Source organism: Malus domestica, chromosome 05 (genome assembly GCF_042453785.1).
Source record: "Malus domestica chromosome 05, GDT2T_hap1".
Classification (NCBI taxonomy): Eukaryota; Viridiplantae; Streptophyta; class Magnoliopsida; order Rosales; family Rosaceae; genus Malus; species Malus domestica.
Genome location: NC_091665.1, coordinates 15,167,605 through 15,186,839, shown reverse-complemented (window position 1 = coordinate 15,186,839; position 19,235 = coordinate 15,167,605). Strand labels below are relative to the sequence as shown.

The 19,235-nt window shown below is 38.2% G+C and overlaps 3 protein-coding genes across 4 annotated transcripts; 1 reads left to right on the top strand and 2 right to left on the bottom strand.

The window, feature by feature from the left end:
• The first annotated feature begins 270 nt into the window (after window positions 1–270).
• LOC139196081 (uncharacterized) lies at window positions 271–1,158 on the top strand. The gene has a single exon (XM_070821744.1). It carries the CDS (start codon window positions 271–273, stop codon window positions 1,156–1,158), a length of 888 nt encoding a protein of 295 aa, XP_070677845.1.
• Window positions 1,159–10,379: 9,221 nt separating this feature from the next.
• On the bottom strand, window positions 10,380–11,221 carry LOC108171887 (mini-chromosome maintenance complex-binding protein-like). Its single transcript, XM_029102067.2, has 3 exons — window positions 11,048–11,221; window positions 10,794–10,952; window positions 10,380–10,657 (listed from the first exon to the last, which is right to left on the bottom strand). Exons 1-3 carry the CDS (start codon window positions 11,090–11,092, stop codon window positions 10,496–10,498), a joined length of 366 nt encoding a protein of 121 aa, XP_028957900.1. The 5' UTR covers window positions 11,093–11,221; the 3' UTR covers window positions 10,380–10,495.
• A 1,135-nt stretch (window positions 11,222–12,356) lies between these two features.
• On the bottom strand, window positions 12,357–18,802 carry LOC103425777 (extra-large guanine nucleotide-binding protein 1). Of its 2 annotated transcripts, none has more exons than XM_008363879.4 (8): window positions 17,208–18,802; window positions 16,962–17,099; window positions 16,763–16,867; window positions 16,493–16,660; window positions 15,577–15,760; window positions 13,976–14,226; window positions 13,574–13,737; window positions 12,357–13,085 (listed from the first exon to the last, which is right to left on the bottom strand). In XM_008363879.4, exons 1-8 carry the CDS (start codon window positions 18,351–18,353, stop codon window positions 12,506–12,508), a joined length of 2,736 nt encoding a protein of 911 aa, XP_008362101.1. In that variant the 5' UTR covers window positions 18,354–18,802; the 3' UTR covers window positions 12,357–12,505. The 2 variants fall into 2 exon arrangements, with proteins under 2 accessions (XP_008362101.1, XP_008362109.1); XM_008363887.4 differs by having other exon boundaries at window positions 13,976–14,217.
• Between the last annotated feature and the right edge of the window lie 433 nt (window positions 18,803–19,235).

The window sequence follows — 19,235 nt, the reverse complement described above, 5'->3', positions numbered from 1 at the left end:
GAGACTTATTGGGGTAATGTCATTGTGTAAGGTTTAGATTAGGTAGGCAACATGCCTTTTTCTTTCTTGTCAGCTGCTTGTAGCAGCCATCATTCCCATCTCTTTTCCCTCTCTCTTCTCACATATACCCGGACTCACTCTTGTACACAAAAATATATGAAATATACATTGAAACTTTAAATCAGAATATCTACATGGTATCAGAGCAGGTTCCTTTGTGACATGTCTTTGCCATTCTTGCTGCTACATTTTTGTCTAAAAATATGAACCATGGGTGAAGAAAGTTCAGTGAACCATGATGAGGAAACTCAGTATAGTCTCTCCCTAAATTTCTCAGACATCGAGGTTAACACCAATCAATGTCTGTGTTCAGTTCTCTTGAATGAGTTTAATTATTTCCCTTGGTCTCGAGCTGTTTCTCTAGCTCTTGGAGGCAAAGGAAAATTAGGGTTTGTAAATGGAAGTGTTGAAGCTCCAGACAGCTTCTCCTCTACATACAGCGCATGGCTTTGTAAGGATCAACTTGTCATGTCTTTGCTACTCAACACCATGGAGAAACATGTTGCTGAGATTTTTAGCTACTACAATTGTTCATGTGAGCTTCGGAAAGCCTTGCAGGATATGTATGGAAATCAAAACAATTATGCACGTGTCTTTCAACTTAAGAAGGACGTTGCCAATGCTCAACAAGAAGGGAAAGCATCTGTTCAACACCTTGGAAGCCTCAAGGCCATGTGGAATGAGTTTGATGTATACCTTCCACATACCACAAATCCTATCATTCTCTTAAAACGAACCGAGGAAGACAGAATCTACCAGTTGTTAGGGAGTTTGAAATCTAAGTACGAGGATCTAAGGAGTCACATCTTGATGAGTCAAGAACTGCCCACTTTCAACAATGTCTATGCAACTATCCAACGAGAAGAAGCAAGGAAGAAAGTGATGAATGTTGTGCACAGCTCGAGATCGATTGAGACTCATGCATATGCCTCAAATTACAAGACATCAGAGGCTAAGGTGTACAAAGGTAGAAATACACACCTAAAATGCAAATATTGCAATGGCGTTGGCCATGTGGAAGACAAGTATTGGGAACTTCATCTTGAACTCAAGCCTAAGTTCAGCAAAGATGGAAAAATGATACCAAGGTCCTCATAGAAATTTCAACCTCATTACAAGGCTGAACTTGCTAATGCACATCCTTCTATTATCTCACAACGATCCATGGAGTTCACTACCAATCCATTGTCCCTTATCAATGAGTTTGCAGACTATCTTCAAAGTAAGGGACACGGAGTGTTGGAAGTATGCCCACAAAGCCACTCATTTGATGTAATAGCTTTTTGGAATACTTAATGTATTAAACTTTTATATGTTTAATGAAGGGCAAAGCTTATTGTTAATCACTATTTATTGTATCATGTGTTTAAGTAATAAGGGAATCCAAGGGATGTATTTGATCTAAGAGACAAGTGATCTAAGTGAGTTAGATTATCGAGACCATTCTCTTATGTTCATTCCGAAAACGTTCCTAGCCATAGGATTGCCAATTGGGTATTGACAATCCGCTAAGGTTAGTATGTGTTATGTCGACTCAAGCGTGAATATGACTAGTCTCAAGTCATTTGGTGTTGGACACTAAGACAAACACATAGGTGCTCGAAAGCGTAATCGAGTACACTGAACAACGATCAAAAGAGAGTTCGAACATACATGTTATGAAAGAACTCGAAAGTTGCAATATGCAAAGTATTCCTTTGACCTGAGGCATCATAGATGTCTAATGGTTAGGTCCTTGATCTTTGATCATGTCAACGGCATTCCCTCGGAGTGTACATGGCATTGTTGGGGTCAAGTTATCTAGTCATGTAGGCATATGAATGCACAACAAAGGATCTCTAACCTTCCATGGTGGAAGGAGTATACTCTAAGATATGATTCTAAAGTCTTTGGCCAAAGCATATGAATATGACTTAGGAAGTTTGTTCCAAATCATATTCAAGGGAATCATATAGATATGTATCACATTGGATAGTAGACATGAAACAAACTATCACTAAAACAATGTGATTAAGAGTATTGTATTAGAGAATGACCGTATTGCATTGTAGTTGTAACTGGATAGGTTCTCCAACCAATTCTACTTAGCTTGGGTAACCATGACATACTGCTAGGTGTCACTCATGGTTTGTGGAAGCCCTAATGATTAGGAAACACTAATCATAAAAGGGAGAATTGAAATGTGGTTTCAATTCATAATCGATCGTTAAGAGTAACAATCGCCCACTACCTCACTAATTGGAACCTAATGGATCGTACACCGAGTAAGGGTGATAGTGAAGAAATTAAATGAAATGGATATTCAATTAAATGGTTTAATTGAAGAATGGTCAAGATTAATTAATTAGTTAATTAATTTTACGAAAGGTTCGTATTGGGCTTTTAAGTTGGTTTTGGGTTTCGGGGCCCAAAAGTGTTTTGGTCCATAAGGCCCATTATGTTTAAGTTGTATGACAACTAAAACAAAATGGGCAATAAGCCCAATCACAACATATAGGCCGGCCATGGTGAGGAGATGGTGAAAGTTTGCTTAATTGCAAGTTTGCCACTCACCAAAGAAAAGTGTTATAAAAGCAACTTTATAGCTATTTTCTAATTAGGGTTTTCTTTGAGGCAAAGAGGTGAAACATTTTCTCTCTTTCTCTCTACAAAGAGGCCGGCCACTTAGGGAGATTAATCTAGCAATCTCTTCTTCCCTAAGTCATCCATTTCATCTTCACACTTAACCCTTGGTGTGGAGACTTAGAGACATCAAACTTTTGGTGTTTTGGAGAACAAATCCTTAAATCCTCAAAGAAGCAAAGGAGCACTAAAAGGAGGAAAATCACAAGGAATATCCAAGGAGCTTGGAGGTGACTTGAAGGCCCTCTACTTGGGTGAATCCCTTGTGTAAACAAGGATGAGCTTCAAGGGTAAAGAAACTCTTAATCTTTACTTCTCTTTAATGTTGTTAAAGAGTTTATTGGTTCACCATATACTAGGCTTTGAAAGTCATGGGTTTTAAGAATTGTTTTTTAATGCATGTCTACTTTAAAGTGTTAATAGTTTGCATATGTATTCAAATGTTCTTACTTGTTCTTAGCTAGGACAAAATTTTTCCTTCACGGAGGAGGTTCACAAGTTCAAGGCAATGAAAAGAACAGCCATGCAGCCATGTTGGGACACTACTGCTTGTTAACTAGTACTGAAAATGATTGTTGGATAATTGATTCAGGAACCACAAATCATATGACAAACAAAGTCACAAATTTGCATCATTTTAAACGTTTTTCAAGTCCCTCACATGTGTCTATTGCAAATGGAAAAAATATCTTAGGTTTGGGAAAAGGAGAAAGAAACTTACTCTCACACAAAACACCTTCCACTGCCTTATATGTACCAACCTTTCCTTTCCAACTTCTGTCAATTGGAAAGATCACAAACACCTTAAACTGTCGTGCCATTTTCTAACCAGATAATGTGATGTTTCAGGATGTTCTCACCAAGAAGATGATTGGTGAAGGGGTCTTCATAAATGGACTTTACTACCTGTGCAAGAACGCCTATTTTACTCAGGCCCTTCAAGCTCAATCGAAGTCCATAGATGAAAACCAACTTTGGCATAAGAGGCTAGCTCACCCCTCTGAAGTTATCTTGTCTAAATTGTTTCCAAATTTTTGTAAATCTCATTTTACTTGTGATGTTTGTCAATTTTCTAAGTTTACTAGACTACCTTTTGGTAACTCAATGTCTAAGACAAGTAAACTTTTTGAAATGATGCATACTGATGTATGGGGACCATCAACTGAATCAAAAGAAAGGTTTAAATACTTTGTCTTATTTGTTGATGACTTCTCTCGAATGAGTTTTGTGTATCTTATGAAATCAAAGAGTAAAGTCCAAACTATTTTCAAAGATTTTCATATGCATGTTAAAACACAATTTCAACCAGACATTAAGGTGTTGAGATCAGATAATGGCACTAAATTTCTATCCAACAACATGCTTCAATACATAAGTTCTCAGGGCATAATACATCAAACCAGCTGTGTAGGGACTCCCTAACAAAATGGAGTAGCCGAGAGAAAAAATAGAGATCTTTTGGAAAAGACTCGTGCCCTCATGCTTCACATGAATGTTCCAAAGAAATTTTCATCATTTGTTATCCTCACTGCCACTTACCTCATCAACCGACTCCCAAGTCGTGTGCTAAGGTTTAAATCTCCCTATGAAGTACTCAAGGGTAGAAAGATTGATTTGACACACCTCAAGGTATTTGGATGTGTTTGCTTTGTTCACATTCAAGTCTTGTACCGTGACAAATTAGATGCCAGGGCAACCAAGTGCGTGTTTGTGGGGTATTCTTCCACCCAAAAGGGATACAAGTGCTGTAATCTAGCCACTAAGAAGTGTGTTGTGTCAAGGGATGTGAAGTTTGAAGAATATTACCCTTATTTTACTCACAAGGGGAATACTACAAATTAAGGGGATGAGCTGTTTGAAATGTTTTCACTTCCTCATAACATTAATAATCTAGTGTTGGAAGAAAGCTTAGTTACTATGATACCAGATATTGAAGAAATAAAAACTATGTTTCAACAAACTAACTCAATCACTGATAGCTGTATCCCTGCCAAAGAGAGAAACGAGGAGTCTCATTCTGATCATTCACAATCTCCTACAGAGTCTCAAGGGCTTAGAAGAAATCCTCCTCGAACCAAAAACCTCCAACTAGGTTGTAGGACTATGTTACTTATGCCTCACGGTATCCTATCAGTGAAAGTATCAGCCTTGGTGAGTTCTCAACATCTCATGTTGCATGTCTCTGTGAAATTGATAAACATAGTAAACCTAGAAGTTTTCAAGAGGCTTATCTCCTCCCACAATGGAATCAAGCCATGGCATATGAGCTTCGTGCTCTAGATAAAACTTGGAGCTTGGTTCAACTACCACCAGGAAAAAAAGCTGTTGGAAGTGGTTGGATTTACAAGATTAAATTCAAGACTGATGGTTCTATCGAGAGACACAAGGCCAGGCTTGTTGCTCGAGGTTTCACCTAAACCTTTGGGGTAGATTACAAGGAAACATTTGCACCTATGGCCAAGATGAATTCAGTGAGGGTTCTACTCTTAGTTGCATTTAATTGTGGGTGGACTCTTTATCAAATGGATGTGAAGAATGCTTTCCTTCACGAAGAGTTACAAGAAGAACTATATATGCAACCTCCTCTAGGTTATGATGGTAGTAAAGGCAACATGGTTTGTAAGTTGCACAAGGCAATCTATGGATTGACATAATCCCCAAGAGCTTGGTATGCCAAGCTTAGTTCAGTTCTAAAGAAGGCTGGATTCCTACGAAGTAATGTTGATTCCTTATTGTTTGTAAGAACTGACATCAATGGGAAATTGGTGGTGCTATTCTATGTGGATGATCTCATCATCACATGAGATAGTGCTGCTGAAATTGAGGCACTAAAACTCTCACTACGCCAAACCTTTGCTATCGAAGACTTGGGGAGGCTGAAATATTTTTTGGGCATCGAAATGGCAACCTTTCAAATGGGTTGTTTCTACATCAACGAAAATATGTATTGGATCTTCTTCAGGAAGCAAAAATGCTTGATTGCAAACCTGACATCACTCCCATGGACTCTAAACTAAGGCTCAACAAAAATGGAGAAGCCATGCATGATGTGAGTTACTATCAACAATTGGTGGGCAAACTTATATATCTCACCATCACACGTCCAGATATCACATATGCAACGAGCTTGGCAAGCCAATTTATGCATTCTCCTATAGTTGATCATCTTAGCATGGTTAACAGAGTCTTGTGTTATCTCTAGGGTTCGATAGGGCAAGGAATCATCATGCGTAACAACAATTCCACTACCATCAGTGGCTACACTGATGCATATTAGGCAGGGAATGCACTTGATAGGAAATCTACCATGGGCTATTGCACGTTTATTGGTGGAAATCTTGTCACTTGGAAGAGCAAGAAGCAACATGTCATTGTTCGCTCCAGCACAGAGGCTGAATATCGAGCCATGGTAGCCACTGCATGTGAACTTATATGGCTTAAAGGGCTTCTTTCAGACTTAGGGTTTATTAATACTACTTACATGTCTCTTATATGCGATAATCAAGCAGCCATGCACATCGCTGCTAACCCTGTGTTCCATGAAAGAACGAAACACATTGAAGTGAATTGTCATTTTGTTGGAGCTCAAGTGCAAACTCAAGTCATCCGGACCATTTTCATGCAAAGCCATGATCAACGGGCAAATCTCTTTACCAAGGCTCTGGCATCTACTTCATTTCATCGTTATTTGGGCAATCTTGGCTCGATTAACCTCTTTGATCCAACTTGAGGGGGAGTGTTGTTGAAGTGTGTTCTTTCACAACCTTTAGAGTTTGCTACCAAGGGTGACCCCTATGGCAAATCTCTAAGGTAAGGTTCAATGTAATCTCTAGGGTAAGGATAAGGCTAAATGTATTATTGTAAATCAACTTTCCCTTGATTTAAGAGAGGAGACTGATTAGGGTAATGTCTAGGGTATGGCTCAATGTAATCTCTAGGGTAAGGGTAAGGCTAAATGTATTATTGTAAATTAACTTTCCCTTGATTTAAGGGAGGAGACTGATTGGGGTAATGTCTTTGTGTAAGGTTCAGATTAGGTAGGCAACATGCCTCCTTCTTTCTGGTCGGCTGCTTGCAGTAGCCAACCTTCCCATCTCTCTTCTCATATATACCCGGACTCACTCTTGTACACAAAAATATATGAAATATACATTGAAACTTTAAATCAGAAAATCTACAGCCTTTGATGCATCAAGTGAAATATTTATTGTTTACCTCAAACATTGAAACTGGTGAACTCAGGATTAGCTCTAATGTAGTTGAACAAATGCGAGATGAATATGCTTTCTGTTTTGCAACCGCAATCCACATCAACAAAGAACAAATTTGGGGTAATATGTATGAGGTTTCTTCAACTGAGTTAGAGTCAGCTCAAGTGTTCACGGAGCTGAAGGAGATCAAGTGTCTTACACAGCCACCTCTTAGGTGCAGAGTGCGTTTCGATTTTGACTTTCTTAGCAAACGTTTGCTATGCTATAAAAGCTGGGGAGTCCACCTGGTAATGCCACAGGATGAAGACATTGTTCAACTGAGTTAGAGTCAGCGCAAGTGTTCACAAAGCTGAAGGAGATCAAGCGTCTGACACAGCCACCTCTTAGGTGCAAAGTGCGTTTCGATTTTGACTTTCTTAGCAAACGTTTGTTACTTTGTAAAAGCTAGGGAGTCCACCTGGTAATGCCACAGGATGAAGACATTGAAGTTAACAAAAGTGTTTATGGAGGTATTAGCCGATGAAGATACCTACTCATCAAGGTTTGGTGAAGAAATTGTGCCATTGCCATTAGGTGTGGGTGCGGTGCGGTTTTGAGTGAAATCGCAATCGAAACCGAAACTTTTTGCGGTGCGGTTCGGTGCGGTTTTGAAGCCAAAACCGAAATGAAACCAAACTATTTGGTTCGGTTCAGTGCGGTTTCAAACGGTTTCGGTTCGGTTTTTTAGAAAAAAAAATGTACAATTTAAAATATACACTTATTTACGCATAAGACGGTCTTATTTTCCTCATATATTAATTAATGAACATGCAACAAAAACAGCACCAACAATACATCAAAAACAGCAGCAAAACTGCAACAAAAAACAGCGGCAAAAATGAAAGAAAAAAATGCAGCAAATCTGCATAATCCAATGTTAGGGATATACATTGTGTGAAAGGTAAAAGATTCTTGAGAGCAAGGCCAATCCGAGTGATAGGAGCATATTCATGCTACTTAATTGGCTTGTTCTCGTGCATTTAGGTTGTGTTTACTTAGCTATTTTAGTGTTTAAAGTCACTTTTGTGTGTTTTCAGGTTCTAAGGTCAAAGTGTGCAAAAAGAAGCAAATTGGAGCCTTTTGGAGCAAAAGGAATGGATGAATTGAAGTCTTGAAGAAAGTTGGTTTCCTAATCCAAGAAGGATTCCTAATCAACAAAGGATTCCTAATTGAAGAAGGATTCCTACTCATTTGAGGATTCCTAGAAGAACAAGGATTTCTACTCCAACAAGGATTCCTACTTGAAGTAGGAAAGTTAAGCCAAGGTTTCCTATTTTGGTTGACCTTCCCTATTCCTAAATGTCCTTAATTTCCAGCCACTTTGAATACCTTTTAAGCACTTTGGGACACCAAACAAAGGCCCTAAACCACTCTAGGACCTTTGCCGCACCTTTCCCTTAATCCCCCTTCCTTGCCGTGCAAAGGATCCTCTTTCCCATCAGTTTTAGGTCACTTAGACCTTTCCCAAACCCTTGCCGCACAAGTAGACCTATTTCCCTTTAGTTTTAGGACATGTTTCCTTTCTTAAGACATGAGCCGCACCTCCCTCATCCTTTCCTCTTCCTTGCCGTGCAAGGGGGAGGGTTTCTTTCCCAAAATCTGACTTAAAACACATTCCTTTTATGTTTTAAGTAATTGCCACAACTTTTGGTGGGTTTCCTTTAAGTTTCTGATTTTATTTCCTAATTCTAGAATCCTTAGACTTAATTTCTGATTTCCTAATCAACCTAGGGTTTTAATTTCTGTTTTCCTTTAAATAAACCTCCTTGTTGCAGCCACAAAACATTCCACACACATCCATACAACTCCATTCACGCCAGAAACCTTTCCCCTACCTTTGCCGTGCCCAACCTTCACCCAAATCCATATTTTCTGACCCCAAAACCTTCCTAGCGTGCCACACACCCATCCTAGACACCTTCCCACCATTCTCCATCATCCAAAACCCATCCAAACCATCTCCATACCTTGTGCCGCAGCAAGAAGGAAGAAGGAGTGCTCTTGAATGTGCTTGCTAGTCTATTGCAGATTGTTGGAACTTTTAGGTGTAATCTTTCTTATGTTTTCAATGTTTCAATTCAATAAACTTTGTGTTGTGAGTATGAGGAACTAAACCCCCTTAGTTGGGGGGTGATTCGAAACCATGCACATGCTTGCAATATGATTTGATTACATTCAGTTGTTATTTCATAAGTTGTGGATTCAATTCGTTCATCTACTTGATTGATAACTTATTTGTGTATGTTGATTGAGAGTGCACGCTTAGTTTTCATGCATGAATATGATGCTAGATTATGAGGGAGTTTCACCTAATAGTTACAATCTTATAATCACAAGTAGTGAAGGTCGCTTGAAAACGATCGCGTTGAATGAATTCTTGGCACTAGTTTCATGCTCATCATAGTAACGAATGCCTCGTCAACACTTATAGTTCTCATTGTGCTTCATGATTCTTGATTGTATCTTTATTGTGTTCATCACGTAAGGAACCTTTGAGGAATGCTTTGAATTGTTGTATGCGCTTTCCCATCCAATTCATTAACTTAAGGAGAACTTGAAGGTTAATTTAAGCGTATCTAATTAACTTGGGGTGTTGAGTTTCATAATTTATTAGAAGAACAACTGAAAATCGTTTTGTTTGCAAGTGTGACATGTGTGGAGAAGAACCTCCTAACTACCCTTTTATCCATCCTTTTCATCCAAAAACGTTTTACAATCTGTTTTGTTTTAAAGTTTCTGTTTTGTTTTCAATTTTCGTCCAAAACAAATCCCCCTTTATTTTGAAGTCTTAGATTAGTTAGAAAGTGTTTTGATTTGTGTTTCTAAGTGTTTTGAGTCAAGTTATAACATATATTCGTCCAAATTTGTGTTAGTACTCAAAACTGCCCAGATTGTGCTTCTAAGGCAGTTTTGAGTGTTTATTTGCTGTTTGGTTCCTTTGCTTTGTTTTGGTGTTTTAACTTTTAATTTTACATTCTTTGAGTCTAGTTTAGTGTTTTAAACTTTGTTTTTACATTATTGAGTTAGTTTTCAAGAGTTTAGCAATCCCTCCTAATCCCCGGTTTAGAACGATCCCTACTTACATCTTTACTACAATTTGACAAAAGAGGGTTTAATTTGTGTGTTTAGTTATTTTACGCATCACCGAGTACCATACACGGGTGCACTTTCTTTGCTTAAACAAGTAAGATTTAGTGAAAGCTTCCCCACAGCTACTGTTTCAACTCTAGAATACACCTGTCAAAAGGAGATTAAATCATATACCTCATACGTAAAGGAGATGAGGAGAGATGTCATTTAAGAGATTGAAATAAGACATGAAATCAAAGGACATGATGAACAAAAATAGTATCATCATGTGGATCCAACACCGAAAATTTTGATATGAGAAGGACCATTTACCGTGGACATGAGATGCAACAGCATGAAAGTAGCAGCTATGCCATCATTACCAAGAACAGCTGTAAGATGCCTCAAGAGAGATTCCCTGATCTCTTTCACCACGTTGGGCTTTGGCTATAAGGTAGACAATAATAGCATTGTCAAACACAATATCTAAGTAATTAAGGGAAGGATGCAGAAGTGGGGAAATTTAGAGATCCCAGGTTTTGCATATACACACGCAGACAGGCATAGAAGTCCAAGTTTCCTGTGATTGTAGGGGAACAAGGAAGGAAGTCGTGAACTGCAAGCTTCCTGTGAATATAACAATGGAGACGTGGTACCTGCACCAAGGGAAAAATGTGAAACAAAAAAAAGTATAAAAATGTATGTACTTATGTACAGAACCAAACACGCAAAGTTTAGTCTTTTCTTATATATGGAGACCAACAATTACATAAATGCAAGATGAACCAATACCTTATTAGAGGGCAAGTGAACCAACACATCTTCGCTAAAACCATTTGTGAAATCATATGATGCATCCTTGTCCTCTTTAAACTCTGAATCGAGAGTGAAGACTCCAAAAAACTCAAAAACCTCATTTAGCTTTAAGTCAGACTCCAGACAATCATATATCTGAAAGCAACAAGAGTTTCATCAGCTTTCACGAAAAGAGAGAACAAATCTCGGTTCATCATTTTTCTATTAGTACAATTACTTGTCCAATGTACCTTAATAAGACAATGAAGTAAATCCCTGTCGACATCAGGCACCATAATCACACTAGAGCTGGTGCCCTCAGTAATTGACTGCTGAGATGGAGTAGGAAGGGAAGAATGTCCATTCTCTTTTTGGAAAACGAGAAGAAATTCAGTATGAATCAGTATATGTAGGGGAAAAATTGGATGGACTCGAATAGTGGTGCAAAATTGGATGACTAGTGTAGTTGAACTAATTAAAACATAACATTCAATATATGGTGCGGTTTCGGTTTCGGTTTGGTTTCGGTGCGGTTTTGAAAACCCAAAACCGAAACCAAACCGTTTTCTTTGCCGCAGTTCGGTTTTAAAACCGAAACCATTTCAAAACCGCAAAACCAAAACCATTAGGTGCGGTCCGATTCGATTCATGTTTCGGTTTCAATTTTCGGTTCCAAGTGCCCACCCCTAATTCCCATCCGAGGCAATGATGACAGCAAGCAGTATTGAAGTGTTGAATGATATTGCTCGGAGGATGAGGAATTAATGAGAATAATATCATTTCAAAAGTGAATGTGACTACAAGTACTCCATTCACTAACGTCGCCGTGCTGTTGTTGATACCATCCAAATGTTTGTGTCGTTTGTTTTCGGAAGATGACTACTTCTGCTACTTCTGCTACCTCGACTCTAACGTTGGCGATCAAGACGATCAAATCAGCAGGTAATGAAACCTCAAAGTTAGCTGAGTGTGAAGATGAAGATTTTCGAAGATGAAAGACTTTTTTCCTCGCTATCTTTGCTTGCTACTTAGTTTTGGTGAATGGTTCGTTGCTTGTGCTTCTGCTCGTTGGGTTTCTTGTATTGCAGTCTTGTTGGTCTTCATGGTTCATCTTTTCTGGGTGGTGAATGCAATCGGATATGCAGCGCGCAGATTTTGACTTGATTTGCGACTTGTGCAACCTGCCTTCAGCTTGTGGTTTCCTGCTTGGTGGCGGGATTCCATTTCCATTATTTCCTTGTTCTTGGAGTCTTACGTTGGTGGTAAGATTCCACATTTCAATTGGAAGCAAATCTCAAGTATATATCAATTGGAAAAATCAATGTCAGTGAAAAAAGTTAGGAGATGAGACTGTAACGGCAATTTCGGTTTGTTCTACCCGCTCTGAGCGGATGACTAAGCCTTTACGTGTAGTTCAACTCACCTAATCCTTTGTCCTGTCCCATTTTTGCTGCTTTCAGTTTTTTCTATGTACTTTACTGCTTACTTTCTTCAATAATATAACCAAAAACTAAATTTTAAAATACATCCAACTTGATAGTGTTGCAAAATTGGACTTAATTGGGGAAAAAGAAAAAACAGATATTTCATTGTTTAAACAGAAGTTGAAAAGAATATGAACTCTATTTTCTCACTGCATATATGTGTTTCCTAGTGCATGTATATAAACAATTTGCACAACAGCAATGGTTGCATTTACAGAAAGACATTTAAGCGGAAGAACTTGCCTCGATGCTAGCGGAAGAGATCTCGTTAATTAATCTGGGTACCTCTTCCTCCCATTTTAGAATCTCACTAGCATATCTAAGAGCTTCATCTACAGTATCAGACTCTAGCGCTGTAACCAGTGAAACAAACAGCTTCCTATCTGTTAGAGAATGAAAGAATCTTTTGAACTTCACTGCAATATATTGGAAGGCACGGTGAGCCAACGTGGGGTTATTGCTGTTGTTATTGCTACTACTGGGATTTTGGCTGGTTACCGGATTGAAGTCATGAAACCATTCACATCGAGTGAGAGGGGCTTCGTCAATCTTTTCTTCGAGCAGATCATACTTGTTGAGTATCAGAAGGAAGCCTTTTTGGTCAAAGGCTGGATGAGTAACAATATTTTCAAATAGCTGCTTGCTTGCCATCATCTTGTTTATGGAAACCCCGTTAACATCTGTAGAAAACTCATCGTATTCTGTCAATGAAACACAAAATGCGACCATGTCAACATCTTCAAACATCTCGACCAACTTGCAGTTTCCTCCGAGGGTGCTCTGATGCACTCTAATTAGTTGGTACCTGCGAAGAAAACAATGCCAATGCATTTTAAAACACTGTTTTCCATCAAACAAAATTGCTCAAGTTTTTCTTTCTAACATAAATATACTACTCGGAAATGTTTCAACAACAAAGAAACTGGAGAAAAAAGGACTGGTTTAGAACTTCGAATTCAAGATCATATCTTGGAAAATGAAATTGATTTTCAAGTAACCTATCGCTCATTTAGCATCAAAAAGTTATATTCCGTACCTGTGTTTTCCTTTATCGGCAAAGCATACTCTCAAAATTCCATTGACTATTGTGTATGTATTAAAAAAGTTTCATCTTACTTTTCCTGGTTATAACTAATCTAAAACTACATAGCAATTTCTATCTATTGGGCAAAGCATGTCGACAATAAATTTAATCAGCCAGATTAAGCACGATATTTGGCCAACTCAATGAAGAAAGATTAATGCATTTGTTGCTCAAGCATCATTTACTTGATGCATGAATCCGGAACTCACCTTAACGAAGGGTCATGCTGATAAGGAGGGTCCAGATTGCTATTTCCAGCTGATGGGGGAATTGAGAATTCCATGCTCGTAAGGCTGTTGGATGAGGTGATTCCCTCGGCATACAAGATGTCCATATCTGTGGGCTCATAATCTGTCCTTGAAATCTCAACAGCCTACACAGAAATATAAATATTTGAACTGAGTAACACGCATATAATATAGAGATCATGTATTATCCACATTCCATGTTCATATTTAAATGTATCCACGACCTAAAGAATAATTGAAAACTCAAAAGAACTAAAGCTAAAAGGAATTTAAAAATAAACAAATAAAAACTATGAGCAGAAACACTTTGAGAATGTGAATTGGCTAAAACTAAAGGACAAGGAACACACAGCGTGATCTCACCCGATTAAGAAAATATGCAGCTGGTCTGGGCAGCATTTCTATTTCATTCCTCCGGTCGTATGTGGATTGAATAGCAGGATCCTTCCACAAATCCTCAACAAATGGTGCATATTCACGGGTAGCTGCTGGAAATATGGCTTCCAGATTACCAGATACCATAGATTTGAGGAGCCAATCAGAAAAAGCTTTCAGTCTTGGACCAATGGAATATCTTGTTTTATCGTCAAGCTGGCTTGTATTCCCTGTGTAAACTGAATAACTTCAGGCACGACTCCATAATGACAAATACTGATAGCAATAAATTCATACAAAAGGCAAGCATCTCACTTGATGTTTAAAGTTTTAATATGTTATTTATAAGCCGAGCGATAACATAATACAATCATATACTAGAAAGATCTATCAACTTGACAGGAAAGTAAAAGATAGTAACAACTGGAAAGTACTAACAATAACATATGGGAAAAAATAATTTTGTCAAAGCTGGATAGTCAGTTGACCCTAAAGTTTTAAGGCTTTAGCAGTGAAGGGAAACGGCATTCCCAGACTTTCCAACATTCACTACTGAATCTTATTTTGTTCCTTTTAATCATTCAAAAGGTCTTGTAATCCCTTCTTTTAATCATTCACTCCTAAACCCTATATACATATATATATATATGTATATATATGTATGTATATATGTATATATATGTGTGTATATGTATGTATTCTTGAAACCCTTTCAAAATCTAATGTTTGTATGGGTATGTCCATATGCACTCTCAACGTCAAGAAAGGCAGAAATCTAATTTTATCAGTAGAGCTCATAACATGTTATATGTAGTTCATGATATCAGTGAAACAAATATTCTTTTTTCTTTATAACTAATTCATAGAAGACAACACATTTTCTTGAACCACTATTAGACGGGATTAGAAGATCAATGGTCCAAAATAAAGTGGGTGGACAATTCATTAATTCAAAATCGACACCCACAACTGAGATGCACAAATGATTAAGAGAAACACATAACAAATAATTCACTTGACCAAACAGGTAAAGCTATAGAAACTCAAACAATGTTATCCCTCATCCCCTGTTATCATTATTTGCCAAAAGGATCTAAACCGAATTTGAGTTATCTCTTGTTAACGGTTTATTTACAGCCTTTCTTCCACGTGCTGGATAGGGTAACCCATCTTAATTGTGTTTCTTTTACAAACCAAAAATAGTCACAAATCTCATCTAAATAATTAATTTATCTTACAGTTAGAAAGGAACGGGACAACTGACTTTAGTGAAAATGCCATCCAACATAAAAATTACAAAATGATGTAAAAAGGCTTAGGGTGAGCCTTGGCGTAACGGTTTGGTGCTCCTTTGTGACGGAAAGGCCAGACGTTCGAGTCGTGGAAACAGCCTCCTTGCAAAGCAAGGGTAAGGCTGCATATGATAGACGTTCCCCCAGCACCTCCTCCTCCTCCCCCCCCCCCAAAAAAAACACCCACCACAAACTCTTGTCAACTTGGGGGTCGCCCTTGATGTAAAAAAAAAAAAAAAAAAAGGCAGATCATAAACATAATGGAGTAAAGAAAACAAAGTATAGATTGATTTGTACCTGAAGGGCCAGGTTCATCCAAAAGCCGTCCTTTTCCTTTTCTCTTCTCAATCAAACTTTCTTCTTCAAACCACTCACGCCCTTCAAGCAATATACCAAGATAACTGTACAATCTGCTCTGGATCACGAACTTAATACTTTGGCGCTCATCTTCAGAGAAAGGAACATTGTACAAGAGCTTGGCCTAAAATAAGCGAGTACTTAGTGTCAGAAAAAAAAATAAGGCTATCATTTGGAATAAATATATTGGAATTAAGTGTTTGGTTTCATAAAGTGCCTTTTAAACCAATATTCCTAGCAGCGCTGTTTTAAAATGGACACTCAACCACCCACTGAGAAATGTTGAAGTTACTATAACATTTCCTTCCAAAAGTTTATTGAAAACAATAGAAAAAGTGTACCAAACTAGACTTACAGATGTGGAAGGGAAAAAGAAAACGATGTGTCACTTAAAATATAACGACAACATTGTTGTGGTAAAAGAAGAGTCATGTTTAGTTATCTGTGTGCACGTTTGCACTTGGTTATTAAATAGAAGAACACTGCTGCCGAGAGGATGCACTAATACATTATTAGTAATTACAAACACATCACATAGTGGTGCATTAAGAAAAATACATACAAACATACATGCATGCATGTATATATGTTTACACATCTCTGATATGCACTTGCCGCAAACTTTTAACAGGTATAAATATACCAAATAAATCAGAAAAAAAGTTTCTTGAAAACTTCAAGTCATGTCAATACTAGTTCACTGTCAAGTTTCAGCAATGATTACTACCATCTAAAGCTTTGTAGGGTAAATAATTTTACTGACCCTGAAGCTACGGAAGGAAATTCACCAATTAGGTGCTGACCTTTATAATATTAAGTGATGGGTAATCAGGTTATTCCTCCCCAAATGTCTTACCTGTTTAAATATAGTGCTTGTACCAGATTTGTGATGTCCAACTAGAACAATTTTGTTAAGCTTTTTCTCTTCAAAGGTGTTCCGGGTGTTCACTTCGTCAGTGGAAAGATTTGCAGAACCAGAAGGAATTGGCAAAGACAAGATGTTACAAACCATCTTTATTGTAGTCTGTAAAGAAGTAACTCCACAGTTAAGGGATGCTTGATCAAAACATTAATTAGGAAAGGGCGGAAAGGAACACAATTTATTGCACATCACATGCGTACACACCTTGTCCCATATCTTTCCCTTTACTTGATTCATTCCCTCTTCCTGATACTCCCCATCTGCACTCACCCAGTAGTGAAGATTTCCTTCACATGGCACTCCAGCCAACTGCATAATTGCAACAAAATGCATCAATACAATGTGTTTTGTTTTTCAAAGCATATAATATACAAAAGAACTTGAACCAGTCCAGTATAAAAACCTTCAGCATGAAGGCCTCTAACTTTGTGATCTCCCGATTGTTAATCAGTATATTTGTATCCCCATTACTAGCATTTCGCCTTATGTGGCCTCCCACACTCAACTGGGGGCTAATGATTTGGCAAGGCCTATGCCCTTCCTGTTCATTTAAAGAAGAATCATCATCGCATTGAGGTGCAATTTACAACAAAATAGAGGTCCAATATTAACAAGCTGAATAAAAAATTTAGCTGAGTTCAAATTTTACCTTTCCCCAAAAACCAGATACATTATCGTACCAATAGCATCCTGGTTTTATCTTTTTTGGTGGGTTTCGGCAACTTTGCAATCGAACCAGCTCTTCCTGAGATAAAGGTTCGCCATTCACAAAAATAAGATTGCCTGGCAGTTGATTTGCTTGGCAAGATATCTCGGCTTTCATTATCAGTTCAACTTCCGATTTAGTGAGAAGCCACTTCAACATCCTAGAACACTTGCCCAGTTTCCTTCGCCTTGACTCGTCAATTGCAAAACTAATGCAAGTAACACATTTCCTTCCTTCCGGCATTGACCCCATTGCTCTTAGCACACAATTATAGCAATACTTAGCACCACAAACAATGCAAACCTCCTTCTCCATGAGTCTGTTTCCTTTCCCACATCGATAGCATGACCCTTTCTTCCCACTTCTCTCAATCGTTGGCCTCACTCGCAGATCTTCTTCCCCTTCAGAAAGATCAAACTCTTCTTCCTGAACAATGTCATTTGAGTCAGGATCACGGAATGTCACAGCTGATGGCCTTTTGACATGGTGAGGAATTGCATCCGTATCAGCTTCCTCTCTACCAGAGAAAACCTCAGAGGAAAGACTCCTCGAACTTGAACCAGACTCTGATGAACCCCAATTACCGGGGCTCATATAATTCGGAAAGCCTTGAGCTTCTTGACCATCATCAGGCAATTCAAGCACACCCTCCAAACTTCCAGACAGACTGCCAGAAGACCCCAATTTCCCAGAGATTTCACCTTTATCTGATAAAGTCGAGACACCCTTTTCGCCATTGCTAATTTCCAATTCAGCAGGGGTTACTGAATTGGAAGAAACAATTTCCTTTCCAAACTTTACCTCAGTTTCAAGTTTCGACTCTTCTTTTGGTTTCTTGGTGGATTTTGAAATCGGATGAATCACAGGGAGGGACAAATTGTTCATGAGAGAGGCTGAAGAAACCGGAGCAGCAGTTGGGATGTGGCGAATATCAACAGGAAATGCATTTGGGATATCATAACCCACCGGAGGACCCTTGTACTCCACGGCAAACGAAAACTCCAACTCCATGCTAAAATCCCCACCATCCCCGTCGCCGCCACCAGATGCCGCCATAGCAGAACTCAGTTTTCTCATCACAGCAGCCATACCAGAGCTCACAAAATTCAGCAAAAAACCAGCGACTCCAACACCATAACAAAACAAAACAAAAAAAAAATAAAAAAGAAAAAACCCACCAATCTCAACCCTTTAATTTGAAAACCCACGAAGAAAAACGAAGATTAAACAAAACCCACGAAGCAAAATTCAAAATTTTCACAAACCCATCAAGGAAAATTTCTGGAAATTTGCGGTGAAACCCTCCAACAACCTCCTCACCTTGCCCCAAATAAAGAAGTAAAATAGAAAAATAAACAGAAACTCTTTGATGGAAGTCGCAAGTGTAGAGACGCAGACTTGGAGGAAGACTAATTCGTTGACTTCTCATTTTTCTCCAAGCGATGATGTCACGAAATTGCTACGAAAAATTCCGCATAGAAGCAACAAGAGAAGCAAATAGCCACACACAAATGCAAGGCCGACTGAGTCTTCAAAATGAGCGGGTGTGATACTCTGCAGTTACATATAGGGCGGGTTCGGTACGATTACCGTACCAAAATTCTTGTACCAATTATCGTACTAAATTTTCGGTTTGGTAAAATTTATTACTATTACCGTACCAAATTTTTGGTATACCGAAGTTTGTTATTGCCAAAAGTTTGGTTGGCATGGTATGGCAATGGTAATTGCCATTTTGTTTTGGGACAAAATATGTTTTTGTTTTTTTTAACCCAATTCAAGGGCAAAACTTTTTTTTTTAGCACATTTATCTCATACATTATAGATTAAATTCATCTATTATTCATCATTCACAATTCACACACATAATAATTCAAATGAAGCATCAAGATTCATCATGAAAATTAAGCTTACAATCTAAATAGAAGTTACGAACCAAAACAAATAGAAGTTAACAATCCAAATAGAAAT

Bases quoted from the DNA above. Each gene is read 5' to 3' on its own strand.
- LOC139196081 (XM_070821744.1), top strand. From the start codon at position 271: ATGGGTGAAGAAAGTTCAGTGAACCATGATGAGGAAACTCAGTATAGT.
- LOC108171887 (XM_029102067.2), bottom strand. From the start codon at position 11,092: ATGGTGCCTGATGTCGACAGGGATTTACTTCATTGTCTTATTAAG. The intron at 10,953-11,047 runs GTACATTGGACA...TGTTGCTTTCAG, and splicing joins TACTTCATTGTCTTATTAAG to ATATATGATTGTCTGGAGTC. The intron at 10,658-10,793 runs GTATTGGTTCAT...CCCTTGGTGCAG, and splicing joins TTCACTTGCCCTCTAATAAG to GTACCACGTCTCCATTGTTA.
- LOC103425777 (XM_008363879.4), bottom strand. From the start codon at position 18,353: ATGGCTGCTGTGATGAGAAAACTGAGTTCTGCTATGGCGGCATCTGGT. The intron at 16,868-16,961 runs GTTTTTATACTG...GCAATTATGCAG, and splicing joins TAGAGGCCTTCATGCTGAAG to TTGGCTGGAGTGCCATGTGA. The intron at 16,661-16,762 runs GTGTGTACGCAT...ACTTCTTTACAG, and splicing joins AGGGAAAGATATGGGACAAG to ACTACAATAAAGATGGTTTG.